At 39.8% G+C, this 19,394-nt stretch overlaps 1 protein-coding gene across 4 annotated transcripts in view; it reads left to right on the forward strand.

Annotated features, from left to right (window-relative positions):
* The window catches only part of LOC140486422 (interferon alpha/beta receptor 1a-like), a 39,394-nt gene that overhangs the window by 12,583 nt on the left and 7,417 nt on the right, over nucleotides 1-19,394 (forward strand). For 2 of the 4 annotated variants that reach the window (XM_072585530.1, XM_072585528.1), the window contains exons 2-7: nucleotides 2,357-2,480; nucleotides 5,266-5,307; nucleotides 7,218-7,393; nucleotides 9,701-9,864; nucleotides 15,517-15,652; nucleotides 17,725-17,882. In XM_072585530.1, coding sequence (XP_072441631.1) covers nucleotides 2,357-2,480; nucleotides 5,266-5,307; nucleotides 7,218-7,393; nucleotides 9,701-9,864; nucleotides 15,517-15,652; nucleotides 17,725-17,882 — 800 coding nt within the window. The remainder of the gene's footprint in view (nucleotides 1-2,356; nucleotides 2,481-5,265; nucleotides 5,308-7,217; nucleotides 7,394-9,700; nucleotides 9,865-15,516; nucleotides 15,653-17,724; nucleotides 17,883-19,394) is intronic. The other 2 variants (XM_072585532.1, XM_072585529.1) reach the window with 1 other exon arrangement.

Here is a 19,394-nt window from a genome sequence, read left to right on the forward strand (position 1 = left end):
CTGGGAGCAGATATGGCGGAGGCGGAGAAATTGGGAATACGGGATGGCATTTTTGCAAGAGATAGGGTGGGAAGAGGTGTAATCCAGGTAGCTGTGGGAGTCGGTGCGTTTGTAAAAAATGTCAGTGTCAAGTCGGTCGTCATTAATGGAGATGGAGAGGTCCAGAAAGGGGAGCGAGGTGTCAGAGATGGTCCAGGTAAATTTAAGGTCAGGGTGGAATGTGTTGGTGAAGTTGATGAATTGCTCAACCTCCTCGTGGGAGCACGAGGTGGCACCAGTGCAGTCATCAATGTAGCGGAGGAAGAGGTGGGGAGTGGTGCCGGTGTAATTACGGAAGATCAACTGTTCTACATAGCCAACAAAGAGACAGGCATAGCTGGGGCCCATACGTGTGCCCATGGCTACGCCTTTGATCTGGAGGAAGTGGGAGGATTCAAAGGTGAAATTGTTAAGGGTGAGGACCAATTCGGCCAAACGAATGAGAGTGTCAGTGGAAGGGTACTGTTGGGGATGTCTGGAGAGGAAAAAATGGAGGGCTTGGAGGCCCTGGTCATGGCGGATGGAGGTGTAGAGGGATTGGATATCCATGGTGAAGATGAGGCGTTGAGGGCCAGGGAAACGGAAGTCTTGGAGGAGGTGGAGGGTGTGGGTGGTGTCTCGAACGTATGTGGGGAGTTTCTGGACTAGGGGGGATAGGACAGTGTCGAGGTAGGTAGAGATGAGTTCAGTGGGGCAGGAGCATGCTGAGACAATGGGTCGGCCAGGGTGGTCAGGCTTGTGGATCTTGGGAAGGAGGTAGAACTGAGCAGTGCAGGGTTCTCGGACTATGAGGTTGGAAGCTGTGGGTGGGAGATCTCCTGAGGTGATGAGGTTCTGTATGGTCTGGGAGGTGATGGTTTGGTGATAGGGGGTGGGGTCATGGTCGAGGGGGCAGTAGGAAGAGGTGTCCTCGAGTTGGCGTTTGGCTGCAGCGGTGTAGAGGTCAGTGCGCCAGACTACCACTGCGCCCCCTTTATCCGCTGGCTTAATGGTGAGGTTGGAATTAGAGCAGAGGGATTGGAGGGCTGCGTGTTGTGAGGGTGAGGTGTTGGAGTGGGGGAGGGAGGTAGACAGGTTGAGGCGGTTAATGTCCCGGCGGCAGTTGGAAATGAAGAGGTCGAGGGCAGGTAATAGGTCAGCGCGGAGTGTCCAGGTGGATGCAGTGTGTTGGTGGTGGGCGAAGGGGTCCTCGGAAGATGGGCGGGAGTCCTGATTGTGAAAGTAAGCTCTGAGGCGGAGGCGACTGAAGAAGTGTTCAATGTCACGGCGTGCATTAAATTCATTGATGCGTGGACGGAGGGGGATGAAGGTGAGTCCTTTGCTGAGAACTGATCGTTCGTCCTCAGTGAGTGGGAGGTCTGGGGGGAGGGTGAAAACTCGGCAGGGCCGGGAGCTGGGATCTGGTGTGGGTGTGGAGCTGGGAGTGGGGTCGGAGCAAGTACCTGGAGTGGATGTGATGGTGGGGGGAATGGGGGTGGAGGCATGAGCAGGGGTAATGTTCCCCTCGGGGTTCTGGGGGGTGGGGATAGTGACAACGGGGTCTGTGGGGGGGCATGTCAGCAGAAGTTGAAATAGTTGTTCAGAAGGCTTAAAGGATCCTTGGGTTTAAAATAGTGGCATAGTTTATAAAAGCAAGGAAGTGATGCTACACCTCTGCAAATCATTGGTCAGGCCACATTTGGTGTATTGTGTTCAGTTCTGGATATCTTTTTTAAGAAAGGATGTTAATGTTCTGGAGAGTATGCAAAGGAGATTTACTCGAATGATCCCAGCAAGGAGGGGTTTTATACACCAAGGAAAGATTAGAGAAATTGGACTTATTCACCTTGGAGCAGAGATGATTAAGAGGTGGCTTTACTGAGGTATTAAAAATTCTGACAATTTTGACAAGCTAAAGAAGGATATTCTGTTTCCACTAGTTGATATGTCACTAACTAGGGGTCACAATTTCAAGATTGTCAACAAGAGAACTGGAAATGAGATGAGAAAAAACTTCTTCACTCAGACAGTTGTTAGGATTTGAAATGTGCTGCCTGGGAGAGTGGTGCAGGCAGTTTCCATGTGAGATTTCAAAAGTGAGCTGAATATATATTTGAATGTGGTGACTTTAGAAAGCTACAAAAAAAGCGCTGGAGAATGGATGTAGCTGTTTCGGGAGCTGGTTCAGACAAGATGGGTTGAATGGCTTCCTTCTGTACTGTAAATTGTATGAAAAAAAGTCTTAACTTGTCCAGGAAAGGTTAAAACATTTGGAGTTTCTTTTGCTTTTATTTTTCAGTGCATATGACATTCATTGCTTTGTTTTTATTTCTGGCAGTGCTTGGAGAAATACCGATACCTACAAATTTACAGATTCATGCTTATAATCTAAAGTATGAGCTTAAATGGGATGATGTGCAACGAGATAATTACAGTGTGAGCTATACTGTACAGTGCAAAAGGTAAGCCAGTAATTCTTGTATTTAAGTTTTTGAAAATCAACTAGTAATTCTCAGTTCTTGGATACAGAAAATGATCTTATCGCACTTCACACTGCAGAAGTAAAGGTGAAAACATGGAGCAGGGGTGAGAAAAACAAAACTGAGTAGGGACCAAAAGAATATTAAAGATGGGTTTTCCAGAAGAAATTTGTTAGAAGGTTCCAGAGGCCACTAAAGTAACAGAGGTCCTGTGTCAACGAGGAATGTGAAGTAATTTGCAACAGAGACATGTGCATCCTGAACACACGTGAAATGATCAGTCAGTTTCTTTTGCAGGGTATGTGTGTCATTAACAAGGCCTGCATTTCTTATCTATTCCATGTAAAAAATTCCCTATCTATTCCAAATGAGTAGTTTGCTAGGCCCTTTTAGAGGACAGTTACAACGCAACCACATTGCACTGAGTTTGGAGTCACATGAAGGCCAGCTGACCTTATAGAGGTTTATAAAATCATGAACGGTGTGGATAGGATAAATAGACAGTCTTTTTCCTGGGGTGGCGGAGTCCAGAACTAGAAGGCATAGATTTAGGGTGTGAGGGGAAAGTTATAAAATAGGCCTGAGGGGCACCTTTTTCAGCAGAGGGTGATGCGTATGTGGAGCGAGCTGCCAGAGGAAGTGGTGGAGGTAGTACAATTACAACATTTAAAAGACATCTGGATGGGTATATGAATAGGAAGGGTTTAGATGGATATGGGCCAAGTGCTGGCAAATGAGACTAGATCAGGTTAGGATATCTGGTCGGCATGGACAACTTGGACAGAAGAGTCTTTTTCGTTCTGTACATCTCTAAGACAATGACCTGATAAAGGCAATAGATTTCCTTCCCCGAATGGAAATTATTGACACCTAGCTTTCAGTTTTTAATTAACTATTTATTAATTGAATCTAAATTCCACCAGCTGTCTTAGTGGGATCTGAACCCATATCTCCAGAGAATCACACTGAAGCTCTGGATTACTACTTCAGTGACATAACTTCACTGTCATCCTCACCTAGCGATGAGATTTCTTGAAGCTAATCGAGAAAATCATAAGAGATTTACTGGGACAAGGGGATCAATGGAGATTGATCAAAATAAGAGGTTAGGAAGAAAACTATTAGAACAGTCTAGCTTTGGGGTTATAAAGGTTTAGTGTTTTAACTGAATGAGTAAGCAAGATCATTAAATGTGATTTGATTTAATAAATCTTGTTCCTGTTTCAAGGTAATATCCTAATATCTAAATGACTTCAATGCTATCATAAGCATTGAAGATAACCTCTGTCATTTGTGTCATGGTGGTATTCATGATGCAAAATATTTCAGTTCTTTGACTGTGCTAAGGATTGATTGCCTGGCTTTGCAAGGGTACCTTTAAGTTGCCCTGTGAAAGCAGGTTTAGGAAATCACTGGAAAACCGTGAAAGCTCACAACCAAAATTTGGCACCAAAATCACTTTCATGTTCAAAATTATGGCTGCTGATTTCAGCTGTTATGTTCTTCATTCATGTTTTTCTTTATCCTCAACACTAGACCTGTGTTTGGCTTTGCTGCAACCTGGTAAATGCTGGTAGACCAGAGGCTGACACCCATTTGAATCTGGTGACTGGAAAAGCACACAAGGTGCATTCTGATTTATGTTGAAGGAAATGTTACCTCCATCCAACTTAGTAAAAACTGTTGATGTCTTTCACAGCCATTGGATATATAGGTGGGCGTTGATGAGTATATGAAGATCTAAATTAGCACATAGGTGGTGTTGAGCATCATGCCCTGGTTGATCATCACTAAGCACTCCTCTTGTGTTGGATGAGTCGAATTATTATGAGAAATCACTTTTTTTTGTCTCTTTGCACTTTGTAACTCCACAGGGAGAAGCAGTAATATAATGGTCATGTACCAAAAGCAAATGTTGCTTGAGAAACTCGGGTGTGCAGCATCTGTGGAGAGAAAGCAGTGTCAATGCTTCAGGTCCAGTGACCCTTCTTTAGAAGGGTCTGATGAAGCATCACTGGATCTGAAACATTGACTCTGCTTTCTCTCCACAGATGCTGTCAGATCTGCTGAGTTTCTCCAGCAACTTCTGTTTCGGTTTAAAATTTCCCCCATCCACAGTTCTTGGTTTTATTTTAGTTGTAATGTAATTGGATTAATAATACAGAGACTCTGGCTAATTTTCTAAGGGCTCAGGTTGAAATCCCACTACAGCAGTTCATGGAGTTTAAACTTAATAAATTCGATTAATAAAAATTCAGAATTGAAAGCTAGTCTTGGTTATGGTGATCATGAAACTGTCATTTGTTTTTATAAAAGCCTAACCTGGTCCTTACCTGGTCTGTCCTACATATGATTCCAAATTACAGAAATATGGTTGACTCTTAACTGGTCTCTGAAATGATTTGGCAAGTCACTCAGTTGTACAAAATAGTTATGGAAACATCAAAATGGAAAACCATATATACTGTGGGGTTTAGGAAGCCAACTCACCACCACTTTCTCCAGGACAGTTAGTGTTGGGGAACAAATGTAGCCATGCCAGGAATCTCCATATTCCAAGAAAAAAAACTTCTTTTAAAAAAAAATTTGGGCATTTACTTTTTTTTTGCTATAAGCTGTCAGGCTAATATCTAGATATATGTTAATTTCTTTGATACATTTTATATCTGTGAACCTGCTTGTCTTTTTTTTTTATTCATTACTGTAAAAGGTTCACTGTAAAATATGTTTTCAATTTATTTAAATTTGTATCCTCTGGTCTTACCAGAATTTGTGAAGCACAAGTAAACCACATACTGAACATTAATACGTAAGTACGTGTGAAAAGGTGTGAACATAATAAAAAAAATTCACGATAATGTGGGTATAATAATCACTCTGCAATTTCCAAAACTAGTTTGCATGTATGCTTTTTCTATGCCCTGTCCTTTTCTCTATCTGTAACCATATTTCCTGTTTCACTCTCCCAGTGTAGTCAAAATGGTCCTAATTTTCTGGGTGGCATATTCTGGCTGTTCTTCTGACCAGCGTCTGTACTATTCATCATAAGCAGCATGTGAATTGGCTTGCTGGTGGGCACTACTATTTTGCATGTCATTGAATTTAAGCTGCTTTTGCATTATTGTGTTTATTCAGCTTGTTTGAAATGAAATTGTGTTTGTACTACATAATAAACTTTTATCATTTTGTTACAATGGCAGAAATGGAATTTCAAAAAGAAGGCTGAGTTCTTTCACTAATCTAAAGGATCACACAAGGTTTCAACTTTTGCAATGTTTACTGCAACAAGCAACATTGATTAGACTAATGTAGGTTTGCTGGCTGAGCTGGAAGGTTCATTTCCAGACACTTCGTCACCCTACTAGGTAACACCTTGAGTGGGCCACAGGTGAAGCACTGTACATGATTTCTGCTTTGTATTTATATGCTTGGGTTTCTTTTTGTTGGTATTGTCATTTCCTGTGGTGATGTCATTTCCTATTCTTTTCTCAGGGGGTGGTAGATGGGGTCTAAATGGATCTGTTTGTTGATAGAGTTCCAGTTGGAATGCCGAGCTTCTAGGAATTCTCGTGCATGTCTCTATGTGGCTTGTCCTAAGATGGGTATGTTGTCCCAGTCGAAGTGGTGTCCTTGGTTATCTGTATGTAAGGATACTAATGAGAGAGGGTCATGTCTTTTTGTGTCTAGTTGATGTTCATTTACCACCCCCTGAGAAAAAGAACAGGAAATGACAACACCAACCCAAAGAAACCCAGACAAATAAATAGAAAGCAGGAATCATGTATAGTGTTTTGCCTGAGGCCCACTGAAGATGTTATCTAGTAGGGTGATGAAACATCTGGAAATGAACCTTCCAGCTCAGCGAGCAAACCTACATGCAGAACCTCAACCTGAGCTATAAATCTTCTCAAAACTTACTATTAAAACTTGCTTTAAGACACAAAACAAAACTTTCTCCTTTACTTGTAATAAAGCTGGAAATCTCTCCAGCTACAGTTATACTTCAATCTGTCCCTTAAGGAAACAGACACTTTTCCCAGAACCAGCCCAAGGTCATTCTTGATTCTTGAGGTTTACTTCAATACTTTTCATTTCCAAGCCAGTTAATTTTGATCTCCAATTAGTTTTACATGGTCAGGTTTCTCCTGGAGATTTCTTTCCAGCACAAGGTAAGCACATTTTCCAGACTATTTTCAAATCCCCATTAATTTGATCATTTCAATCTAAATGTAAACTACCCCCTGCGTTCTTCTTTACATGGCAGAGTCTTTCAGCCTGTAGCTTCACACTCCCTCCCAATTCCTTATGTGAGCGTCTGCCAGGATGTCTTAGTAGCCCTTCCCATCTCCAAGTCAATGTGTATCGCATGGGTCTATTGTTTAAATCCCAATTGTATTTTATCTTATACTTTAAAATACATTTATTTATAACTATTTAACTTGACATTCGCAACCTGCCTAGGAGTGGAAAGTGTGTAAACACAGACACTCCAATCATTGCCTTTAGGCATGAACAGTTTGAACGTTCTTTCCAGTGAAGCAACGGGTCTCCCTTTAATCTTTAACAGCTATTCAATCTAGACCTGTTAGGCAGTCTTCAGAACGTCTGGAGACTAATAACCCTTTTATTTTATCCTTTGTTTAAAAGCATTGCCCTGAAACATATTTTCATAACTCATACTTGTAGCAATATACTGAATTGTTAATTGTTGTTTCTTAGTAATGTTGGAAACTGGTCAGACGTGAAGGGATGTAAAAGCATCAACGAAACACAATGTGATTTAACTTCAAAGAACATCCATTTTTTTGGAAGCTATACCTTCCGTCTACGAGCACAACAGGGGAATCAAACATCAGCTTGGTTGAAATCAGCATGCTTTGCGCCCTATAAACACAGTAAGAAACTTTTTGGTGATTAAAATCAAACAATATTTGGGCCACTAGGGCTTTCCACCTTTGGCATGTGAATTCAATCCACGGAAATTCTGCTGGAATGGAAACCTTTCCGCTAGCTTTAAGGATTCTGCATCAAGTGCATATTTGGTATAAGCCAATTTTAGTTTTGCCTCTACACTAACAGTGTCATTTGTGATACTCGTGGAAAGACTTTGCAAAGTATGTAACGTAATACTTTGCAGCATGACAGTCTAAGTAGTGTTTCAGTGGGTTCCATTTGTGTATTCTCAAGCTGACCACATAAGTAAATTATCCAGTTCACAGGTAATAGCTTGTGATATTTTGACATACCATGTTATTTTTCAAATGAATTTGTGCTGCAGGTTAAGGGATATTAGAGTTTTTATAAAGTGTGACTTTAATTAGGATGTCATTAGTTCAGAAAAATTATGATTTAAGTGCAAACAAAATATTTTATCCATCTATGTCACCCTTTAAAGTACAGCAATAGTATATTTTTCCAGTTGCCCTATCTGTTGTGACTTGTCTGAATATGATGCCAAATTAGGAGTACTTTGGGTCCATGCATAACACGAAATTACATTCTTCATTTTCCACTTGAAATCCTGATGCCGTCAGACTGGCTAGAGGTTTCTGTGCTACATCATGTGTTCCTTGACTAGCCAAGACGCTGACTTCATGGTGACTGGATTTAATCACTGACCCCCTTTATGAGGACCAAAGCTAAGAATTGATCCAAGATAAACTCTTGTTTATTAGAGTCATACAGCACAGAAACAAATCTTTTGATCCAACTTATCCACAGCAACCAGACACCCAATCTATTCAGTTTTTTCTCAAGTACTTGATTCCTTAGTTGTGAAGGGTAAATAATGAGGGGCATAATTTGAAGTTGAAAGTGGGGATTTGAGAGTTTTGGAGACCTGGAATGCAATGCCTCGGAGAATAGTTGAAGTAGAAAAATATTTAGATTATGAAATGTCATAATATTGAAGGTTTTGCACCAAATGCTGGAAATGGGACGAGTGCAGATTTAGAGTAGTTTTTTTATGTCAGTGTGGACTTGATGGGCCATTGGGTCTTTTCTATAAGGTATGATTCTATGAGAATAGATACCGGAAGGACGTAAGAGCATGGTACATTAGCTTAAACAGTCCTCGATTCTCTGTTCATTTCAACATTTCTCAGTTATTGATCATCTTAACCACATCTTCATTTCCACCCTTGCCATTGCTCCCATTATAACCATTAATCTCTCTCACCCTGGTTGTTGTTCCAATTTAGCTTTTAACACCAGTCCTTAAGTTGAAAAGACACAGGCTTGAATGATTAGGACAGATGACTGGTTCAGCTTTTCACTGTCAGATTTGCCTACCTCGCATAAATCTTTATAGATTCCTAGTTTTACCTCTTGTTCATCATGTTACTTGACATTATTAATGGTTCTCTGTCTTCAGGAATGTGTGTATCTTCTAGAAATCCTCCATCAGCCTCCTCTCAACAAACTAACCCTTAATTCCATTGTCCTTTGAACTCTGAACCCCATCTCCAACCTTCCTTTCCCTGCACATCCTTCAAAATCCTGTCTCTTCACACATCTGTACTTGTCTTTCCCAGAAGAGTTTGAATCTTTCCAATCCAGTATTTACTCCACTGAAGTTCTTAAAGTCAAATAGCATCCTATAAAAGTGTGACAATGATAAGCTATATGCCTTGTCCTTTCAACTTGTCTAGCTTTCAACACAGTTGACTGCAACATCCTGTAATGCTTCTCTAACATCTGGGATTACAGTTCCTGGTTCTGTTAGCTATCACAGCCAGAAGCTATCAGTAACTATTTCTATCCTTGATGTCTCCTTTTTTTTCATCTATATGCTGCCCTTTGGGCAATATTATCCATAAGCTATTAATTGTCACATCTCTATTGATGACATTTAAGTCTACCTCACCATCCTAATTACTAGGAATTGGGAACAGACACTGATGAATATCCTTAATAGGTCAGGAGCATAGTACAGAATAGAATATGTTAATGTTTCAGGTCAATGACCCCTCATCAGAAAGTAATTCTGACTCTGTATGGATCTAGAACTTTGAACTTCTGACTAAAATACATAATGGGCCAGGATCAAAATGTAGACTTATGATAGCTTTGTAATGAGATTCAACATTGTAGAACAGTTAAATTATTCATGAAGTAAAAGTTTTTAAATTATCTGCATAAATCTGTATTAATAGTAATTCTGCATTTAATCATTGATTTGAATCTTTTCTTTAAAATTACAGATAAAATCGGTCCTCCGTCGATACAAGTGGACTCAAACGAAAATACTCTTAATGTCTACATCTCAGACCTACAAACAGAAAATAGCAAATCCATCCAGAAAACTTACAAAGATATTAAATACAGGATAATTTTCTGGAAAAAATATTTAAACAAAACTATACATGTATGTTCTGTGAAGCACATGTTTACAATGTATTATAACCTGTTAGTCTATATTGGAAATGTGAATAGTTCTCTTTCTCCCATTTATTAGTGAAGCTGTGGCCCAACCTAAACTTGCTTTATATTGATGTATTTTTAATATATACTTGGCCATTCTTGAAATGTAGGATTTATCTTCGTTCAAGTTGGAGAAAGTGAGGACTGCAGATGCTGGAGATTAGAGTCAAGTGTGTGGTGCTGGAAAAGCGCAGCAGGTCAGGCAGCATCCAAGGAGCAGGAGAATTGACGTTTTGGGCAAAAGCCCTTCGTCAAGAAGTTGTTTGCTTTGGGGAAAACATGACAAGGCAGAGCAACAACAGTTTACATATGTTGAACAGTGCCTTGTTATGAAGATGTGGGTGTACTTTGAGAGTTAAAAGCAACAGAACTACTGGACATTGCATCAGTGTTCTCAATAAGGCAACAATGTATGTAACACTTTCTGTCAGAGATGTACAGAACAGAAACAGACCCTTCGGTCCAACTTGTCCATGCCAACCAGATATCTCAACCCAATCTAGTCGCACCTGCCAGCACCCAGCTTGTATCCCTCCAAACCCTTCCTACTATTCATATACCCATCCAAATGCCCTTTAAATGTTGCAATTGTACCAACCTCCACCACTTCCTCTGGCAGTTCATTCTATACACATACCACGCTCTGCGTGAAAAGGTTGCCCCTTAGTTCTCTTTTATATCTTTCCCCTCTCACCATAAACCTATGCCCTCTAGTTTTGGACTCCCTCACCCCAGGGAAAAGACTTTGTCTATTTATCCTATTCATCCCATCATGGTTTTACAAACCTCTATAAGGTCACCACTTAGCCTCCGACACTCCATGGAAAACAGTCCCAGTCTATTCAACGTCTCTCCGTAGCTCAAATCCTCCAACTCTGGCAACATCCTTGTAAATCTTTTCTGAACCCTTTCAAGTTTCACAACATCTTTCCGATAGGAAGGAGACCAGAATTGCACACACTATTCCAACAATGGCCTAACCAATATCCTATACAGCTGCAACATGACCTCCCAACTCCTGTACTCAATACTCTGACCAATAACGGAAAGTATACCAAATGCCGCCTTCACTATCCTATCTGCCTGCGACTCCACTTTCAAGGAGTTATGAACCTGCACTCCAAGGTCTTTGTTCAGCAACACTCCATAGGACCTTACCATTAAGTGTATAAGTCCTGCTAAGATTTGCTTTCCCAAAATGCAGATCATCACACTTATCTGAATTAAACTCCATCTGCCACATCTTAGTCCATTGGTCCATCTTTGCTGTCCACTACACCTTCAATTTTGGTGTCAGCTGCAAACTTACTTAACTATACCTCTTATGCTTACATCCAAATAATTTATATAAATGATGAAAAAGTAGTGGACCCAGCACCAATCCACTGGTCACAGGCCTCCAGTCTCTCATGGGGAACATTGTTGAACACCTTACTGAAGTCCATAGATCATATCCACCGCTCTGCCCTCATCAATCCTCTTTGTTACTACTTCAAAAAACTCAAATCAAGTTTGTGAGACATGATTTCCCACGCACAAAGCCATGTTGACTATCCCTACTCAGTCCTTGCCTTTCCAAATACATCCTGTCCCTCAGGATTCCCTCTAACAACTTGCCCACCACCAATGTAAGGCTCACTGGTCTATAGTTCCCTGGCTTGTCCTTGCCACCCTTCTTAAACAGTGGCACCACATTAGCCAACCTCCAGTCTTATGGCACCTCACCTGTGACTAACGATAATACAAATATCTCAGCAAGGGGCCCAGCAATCACTTCCCTAACTTCCCACAGAGTTCTAGGGTACACTTGATCAGGTCCTGGGGATTCATCCACCTTTATGCATTTCAAGACATTCAGCACTTCCTTCTCTGTAATATGGACATTTTTCCTGATGTCACCATCTATTTCCTTACAGTCTATATCTTCCGTGTCCTTTTCCACAAAAAGTACTGATGCCAAATACTCATTTAGTCTCTTTCCCCATCTCCTGAAGCTCCACACAAAGGCCGCCTTGCTGATCTTTGAGGGGCCCTATTCTCTCCCTAGTTAGCCTTTTGTCCTTGATGTATTTGTAAAAACCCTTTCAATTCTACTTAACTGTATTTGCCAAAGCCATCTCATGTTCCCTTTTTGCCTTCCTGATTTCTTCCTTAAGTATACTCCTACTGCCTTTACACTCTTCTAAGGATTCACTCAATCTATCCTGACCATACCTGACATATGCTTCCTTTTTCTTAACCAGACCCTCTATTTCTTTTAGTCGTCTAGCATTCCCTATACCTGCCAGCCTTTCCTTTCACCCTAACAGGAATATACTTTTTCTGGACTCTCATCTAATTTCTGAAGTCTTCCCATTTTCCAACCATCCCTTTACCTATGAACATCTGCCCCCAATCAGCTTTAGATTTGGTCGAACAACTTGATTAGCTTGTTGCCTGGAGACCAAAACAAATTCAAATTCAGCCAATCATTTTAAATCATATCCCGCAACAAATACCAATTTCCAATCAAGTTTGAATTGACAATCTTAAAAGCTGGCACAATCCAATGCTCTGGGGTATAAGACCTGGGGAAAAATGAACAGTTGAGAGGAGAATTGCCAAGCACTGGCATTTAACCTCAAGCCCTGCTTGAGAAAATATCTTTCTTAAAAGTACCTTTTCGATCAGTAACCTGTGACACAGAAATTTCTAACAAGGAGAAAAGAAGACACAGGAAGATCCGAAGACAGCGTACAGCTGCCTGGTTTTGAGATAAGAAGTGTTGTTTTGTAAATTTTAATTGGGAGTTTTATCGGACTAGTAGTATAGAAGGGAAGGTAAAAGATAGGTTAGAGAAAGAAATTGTAAATAGTGGTTAGTTAATTATTCTGTTATATTTAAGAAATAAAGTTGTTGATTTTTACTTAGTACTTGGCCACTCGAACTTTTACTGCTCGGGATGATTCTTTTCTGTGTTGTTGGTTTTAAATTAAGCAGGAGGATGTATCCCGTGTCGTCACAGCCTTTATAGTAAGAAGTCTCAAGTTCTTCACGGGAGTTTGACATTTCACTGAATGAACAAGGGATGCACTGATCAATCCTTTTTTTTAGAAATGTTCTGTAGAGGGGGGGGGGTTTAAAGAGCATTTTAAAAAGACAAAAAAGTGACAGCGGTTTACAGAAGGAATTCAATTTTTGCATTTTGACAACTCATCACATGGAGCAGTTGAAATTAGGGATGTGCAAGAGGCTTGAATTGGGGGAGCGCAAAGGTCTTGAAGGATCTTTTGACCTGGAAGCAGTTAGAGTTGAGGGGTGGATCGATGTGAATTGAGGTCGTACAAGGATTTGCAAACCTGTGATGGTTTTTATATCACAGCTTTGCTCAACAAAGACTTGTTGTCATTGGTTATTGTTAGGATTGCACATGTTTATGGAGCAATGAAGAAGATGTTGCTAGCTGTTAAACTAGGAACAATTAAAACTAGAATAGTCTGTTTGATATCTGGAATTGAACTGAAGTCAATGAGGTTGATGGTAATAAAAAATAGAATATTACACTCCATCAGGAGTTCTATTTTAATTTTAACAGGATCAAAGCAGTTGGGTCCATTTAATCCTGTTTCATCCAATTAACAGAGCAACTTTCTACATACTTGCAATGCTATTTCTTAAATAGCCAATTTAAAAGAAAGCTGTTTGGAAATCAGGAAGAAATATTCCAGACAGCACAAGGAGTTCTGGTTGCCCCTAACTTCAATTGCAACTAATAACTTAACAGCAGAATAGTTCTCCCTGGGGAGTGTCTGAGGGTGAACGAAACACATCACAAATCTGATGTCCCATATGACTACTGTGAGCTTCCAATTTCATATGCACCCTATTAGCAATGCTGTTTAATCATGCAAGCATAACATTACTCCTGTCTGCCCTGCCGCAGTTAATCTGCAACAGAAACCATAATCTGTGTATTTGGGTCACTAGTTCTCGGTGTTCCAATGTTTCCCCAATCGCCTACCATCTTTCATCTTATATAATCTTAAACTAAACAAACGTTTGCACCAAGTTGCATTCACCTATCCCATTCTACTCATGGACTATGTTGGATCCTTATCCAGCAACACTTCTGTTACAATTTGTTTTTACTTATTATCAAATCATTTCATGGACTTATCTGCCATTATTGCTATCACCATTCCAGCTCTGCAGTTCTATGAATAAATATAACAGGAAGATATTTGGATTTTTAATTTTAAGGAAGAGCAGCAAGTGCTGGAAATTCTCAACAGGCATGAAGCTGTGGTAAAAGTTAAATGGGTCTGATTTTTAACTCCTTGTAAATGCATTGATTGTCAGTGAGTTTCAGACTAATGACCTTTTATGCATTGTCAAAGCTGAAAGTATTCAATTATGTCATTTTTAAAACTTAATCTAATACCGTTGGAAGTGAATAACCCCAATTTTTTGAACTCTTGGAACTTATCCAAATACTTCAAAGTTTTGGATCATTCTGTGTCATATGTCCAGAATCAAGATCCTTCACTGTAACAATCAAAATTGGACATGGTGGTCCCGTGTGCAAATATTGCCAAAGATTTTGAGTTTAAATATAATACTTCTACTGTAATCTGTGCCAAGTAATACAAATGAAGCCATTGCTTTTCCTCTTTATAAGGTTGCGCTGCTGAAGTACCTTTTAAAGAGGCTTTTGACAACCTCCCCTGTTTACCTATTATGCATCCATTGCCTTTAATAGTTACCATGTTCATTTTGAAGCTTTGGTCATTGTTCCTATGTTGCGTAGGTGACTACAGTTCAAAAAGAGTATTTAATTTGCTTTAAAGCACACTGAAAGTCCTTAATTGTCATAAGTCCATGTTGTTTTCATGGTATAGTCATGCCTGCTATTTATGAGCTTCAAGTCTATTTGAACTTGGCTGCTTGACTTGACAAGTAGTATAAAAATCTTTTAAAACTACTTAATTTCCACCAAGATTGCTCACTTTCAGCACTACTGTGTTGACGACAGGATCAGATTGAGCAGTCTCATACTATCAGATAACCAGTCTCCATCCCTGATGTTAAGAGAAATGTCAGTATCCACTTTATAGAAAGTCATTTCATAGATTTATCTGGTATATTTTCTGTTTTGTATATTTTCAGACAGTTTTATTCATTGTCTGCATTCCACCTCCATTTTAGTCACCGAAAAGATTGCCAAGCACTTGGTTGAGAACTTGAAAACTTCCAACTGTCAGGATATTAGCGTTAACTTTGTGATTGCTCTTCAAAGTACACTTCTTTTTCGATGAAATAAAATTGATAATGCCTCTTCCTTTCTGATCCATGGATGCATTGGTTGCTAATATAATTTTGTCTGCTGGCCATATCCCACCATGAAAATGTGGTTTTGCTATTAATGCTTCACTTTCAATACTTACCTGATGCTGTGTGCGCAAAAATGCTAATTAGAATACAATCGACTTTGAGGAATCAAATGCTTTCAATCTGTATACCATGTTAAAGAAATTCTTTGGAGTGATAAAATTGTAGCAAATTGAACAGTGTTAATTTGATTTATAATTCTGTATTAACTTAGTTACTTAAATTACAGGTGAAAAACAGCACGCGTACACTCGTGTCACTGGAACTTGAACCTTGGACTACATACTGTCTGCGTGTTCAGATTTTCAGCTCTACAATTGGAGTGGAAGGACAGTTTAGTGAGGTGGTATGCAAAATGACTAAAGGTATGCTTTTAGTTATATCTCTTTAAAAATATTAGTGGTTGTATCGCATAACAAAAAAAGCACACCCCCGTCTTCAACACCTACTACCCATAGCAATAATTTATTCTTTAACTTCCCATGCTTCCACAGCACATGCTTTTCCCTGACCAAGTGATTGAGCAGGCATATGTTAAACTTGCACAAACATGCTTAGTCTTGTCTCTGCTCCTATTTGGGTTGGAATTTTGAAAATATTGAGTGTAGTAGTCTTTCTGACTGAATCATGTTGTCTCAGCCGAAGGGCAGTTTTGCTCGGGGTGCTGTCAGAAGGTGGTCTGGCAGCTCAAGCATTTCTGTTTCAAAGGATTTGCACTCTTAGTTCAATCAGTGTCAGTCAAACTGTCAACTGAAGGTGTAAAGAGAAGCTAGTGAGATAGGGGACAAAAAAATTATTCTGTTTCAACCTCTTATTTACCCAATCTATTGGCAGATTTGTTTGTTACTGTTCACACTGCCATTAGTTCATTTGCTGCCGAGACCCCACACTTTTCCACTCTGAGAAAAATCAAGCATGATGTATTAGTTATCCAGTGGCACTAAGGTGTTTTGGTGCTTGTGGTGATTTGATTTAATTATTTTGCCTCATTTATGCCACTACTAAGGCTGCCTATCCACCTCTGACATCACACAGCTTCTCCCAGTCTCAATTCAACTCGTGCTGAAATCCTCATTTATGTCTGTTGCCTCTAGACATTAGTGCTCCAATTCACACATCGCTGGTCTCCCATATTGTACTTTCCATAAATTTAGGACAATAGGACACAATCTCAGAGTTAGGAGTTACCCAGTTAGGGCAGAGATGAGGAGGAATTGCTTCTCTCAAAGAATAGTGAATCTGTAAACTTCCTCGAATGGTGAAGGCTGGATCATCAAGTGTATTCATGGCTGACATAGACAGATTTTTAATCTATAAGGAAATTAAGGTCTAAGGGGAAAAGGCAGGAAAATTGAGTTAAGGATTATCGGATCAGCCACGATCTCATTGAATGATGAAGTAGATTTGATGGGCCAAAAGGTCTACTTCCGTCCTACATCCCTTGTAATCTTATGGTCTAACTTGAGTTTATCCAAACTCCACTGTCCATTTCTTACACTAAGTCCCATTCTCCTATCACTCAAAATATTGTACTAAACAGGAAATTAATTTAATTAGATTCTATAGAGTTAGGTGTCTTTTATTTAAATACTGAATTAAATTAATCCTTTTGAAGAGGTTAAATATAGCAAACTGAGTAATGTGTTAAATTGAATATTTTATTCTATAGGCTGCTGATCAAGCAATGGCTTGGTTTTAAAGTTTTTATTCTTATTTTGAAATCTGTCCCTGGCCTTGCCAATCCCTGTCTTTGCAATCTCTTCCATTCCCACAACCCTCTACAGTCCCTTGATTGTGGCCTCATGAGCATCCCTAATTTTAATCACTATACAGTTGGTGACTGCACCTTCACTTGTCTAGACCCTCAGTTATTGAATATCCTTCCTCTTCACCCCTCTACCTTATTTCCTCCTTTTAAGATAGTATTTTAAGACCATCGCTTTGATTAAGCTTGAAGTCACCTGGCCCAATGTTTCCTTAAGTAGTCTCATATCATGGGGCAGCACAGTGGTTAGAACTGCTTCCTCACAGTGCCAGAGACCTGGGTTCAATTCTCGCCTCAGAACTGTCTCTGTGGAGTTTGCACATTCTCCCCGTGTCTGCGTGGGTTTCCTCCAGGTGCTCCAGTTTCCTCCCACAGTCCAAAAATGTGCAGGTTGGGTGAATTGGCCGTACTAAATTGCCCTTAGTGTTAAGTGAAGAGGTAAATGTAGGGCAATGGGTCTGGGTGGGTTACTTTTCGGAGGATCGGTGTGGACTTGTTGGGCCGAAGGGCCTGTTTCCACGCTGTAAGTAATCTAATCGTAGTCCATAATGCTCCTGTGATGTGACTTGGGATGTTTTATTGCATTTTATGTGCTCTTTAAATATGTTTTGTTGTGGAGTTATTCTCAAGAAATAGTATCCATTTCGAGGTGTTCTTTCTAATTTTGTATAGGTCCTATTCCACGGTGGCAGATTGGTGTAACCTTTATCATCTCGCTGGTGGTTATTTTTGGTGTGACATTAGGATGCTTATTCTGTATATATTGCACATACCGATGCATAAAGTATGCCTTCTTTCCACCGCACATTTTGCCAGAGCATTTACAAGAGGTATGTGTTCTATTTCAAATTTAAATGTTGAATATCTTTTTAAAAGCAAACTTCTTTTTAAGGCAGATATTTGAGTCATGCTGCAAACTGTTGAGAAATTGATTACAGGTTGACGCTTGTTACATTAAATATTTTATTTTGATTCATAAATATGTTTGAGTTTTCAACAAGTCCACAGTTTGATTCATAAATTGTGGACTTGTTGAAAACTGGACTCTAGCCTTCACTTGAGTGTCAACACTTGTCTTAATATGACAGCAGTATAATCAAGGTATTAAACCTTTTCGGTATCATAGGTTTATAGGGAATTAGTTGACATTTTTCACCTTGAAAAGATGGCTGAAAGCTCCCATGAAAAATATTCCTTAAGTAATCGAAAGAATTAGAAGCAGTGCACAGAAAATATTTCTTTAAGAATAATGTCTACAAGGAATCACCAATTCCAAGGTTTACATTCACAAATATTTCCCATATATTTTGTCAGTATCCCTCCATGTATTTGGGTTGGAGTTTCTGGAGGTAAGTTTGAGAAATAATAGTGACTTTGAATTCCAATAGCTATCTCAGGATCTCATCTGCAACTTAGTCATATCCAATTAGTAGTAAAGTGAAGGTGAAGAAAGGAAGGCACTTCACAATTTGCAGGGAATAAGCTTATTTACAAAATGTTAGTTTTGATTAGTGGAAGCATTTTGATTTTTAAAACTGAATGTTGTGGGGTTGAGCTACATTCCAAAGGCTTGAGAAATTAATTTGGTTTTTAATTATTGACCAAACAGTCAACACTTTGATCATCACTGAAGAACTAGTGTACTGTTTGAGGTGTATTTTTCAACCAAGATATTAAACTAAAAGGATCTTGACCAGATGGGCCAATGGGCTGAGGAGTGGCAGATGGAGTTTAATCTAGATAAATATGAGGTGCTGCATTTTGGGAAAGCAAATCTTATCAGGACTTATACATTTAATGGTAAGGTCCGAGGGAGTGTTGCTGAACAAAGAGACCTTGGAGTGCAAGTTCATAGCTCCTTGAAAGTAGAGTCGCAGGTAGATAGGATAGCGAAGAAGGCATTTGGTATGCTTTCCTTTATTGGTCAGAGTATTGCATACAGGAGTTGGGAGGTCGTGATGCGTTGTACAGGACATTGATTAGGCCACTTTTGGAATATTGCGTGCAATTCTGGTCTCCTTTCAATGGGAAGGATGTTGTGAAACTTGCAAGGGTTCAGAAAAGATTTACAAGGATGTTGCCAGGGTTGGAGGATTTGAGCTGTAGGGAGAGGATGAATAGGCTGGGGCTGTTTTCCTAGGAGTATCGGAGGCTGAGGGGTGACCTTTATAGAGGTTTATAAAATCATGAGTAGCATGGATAGAGTAAATAGAAAAGTTCTTTTCCCTGGGTACAGGGAGTCCAGAACTAGAGAGCATAGGTTTAGGATGAGAGGGGAAAGCTATAAAAGAGACCTAAGAGGCAACATTTTCATGCAGAGGGTGGTGCATGTGTGGAATGAG

The sequence above is a fragment of the Chiloscyllium punctatum genome, chromosome 15 (genome assembly GCF_047496795.1).
Source record: "Chiloscyllium punctatum isolate Juve2018m chromosome 15, sChiPun1.3, whole genome shotgun sequence".
In the NCBI taxonomy this organism is placed as follows: domain Eukaryota; kingdom Metazoa; phylum Chordata; class Chondrichthyes; order Orectolobiformes; family Hemiscylliidae; genus Chiloscyllium; species Chiloscyllium punctatum.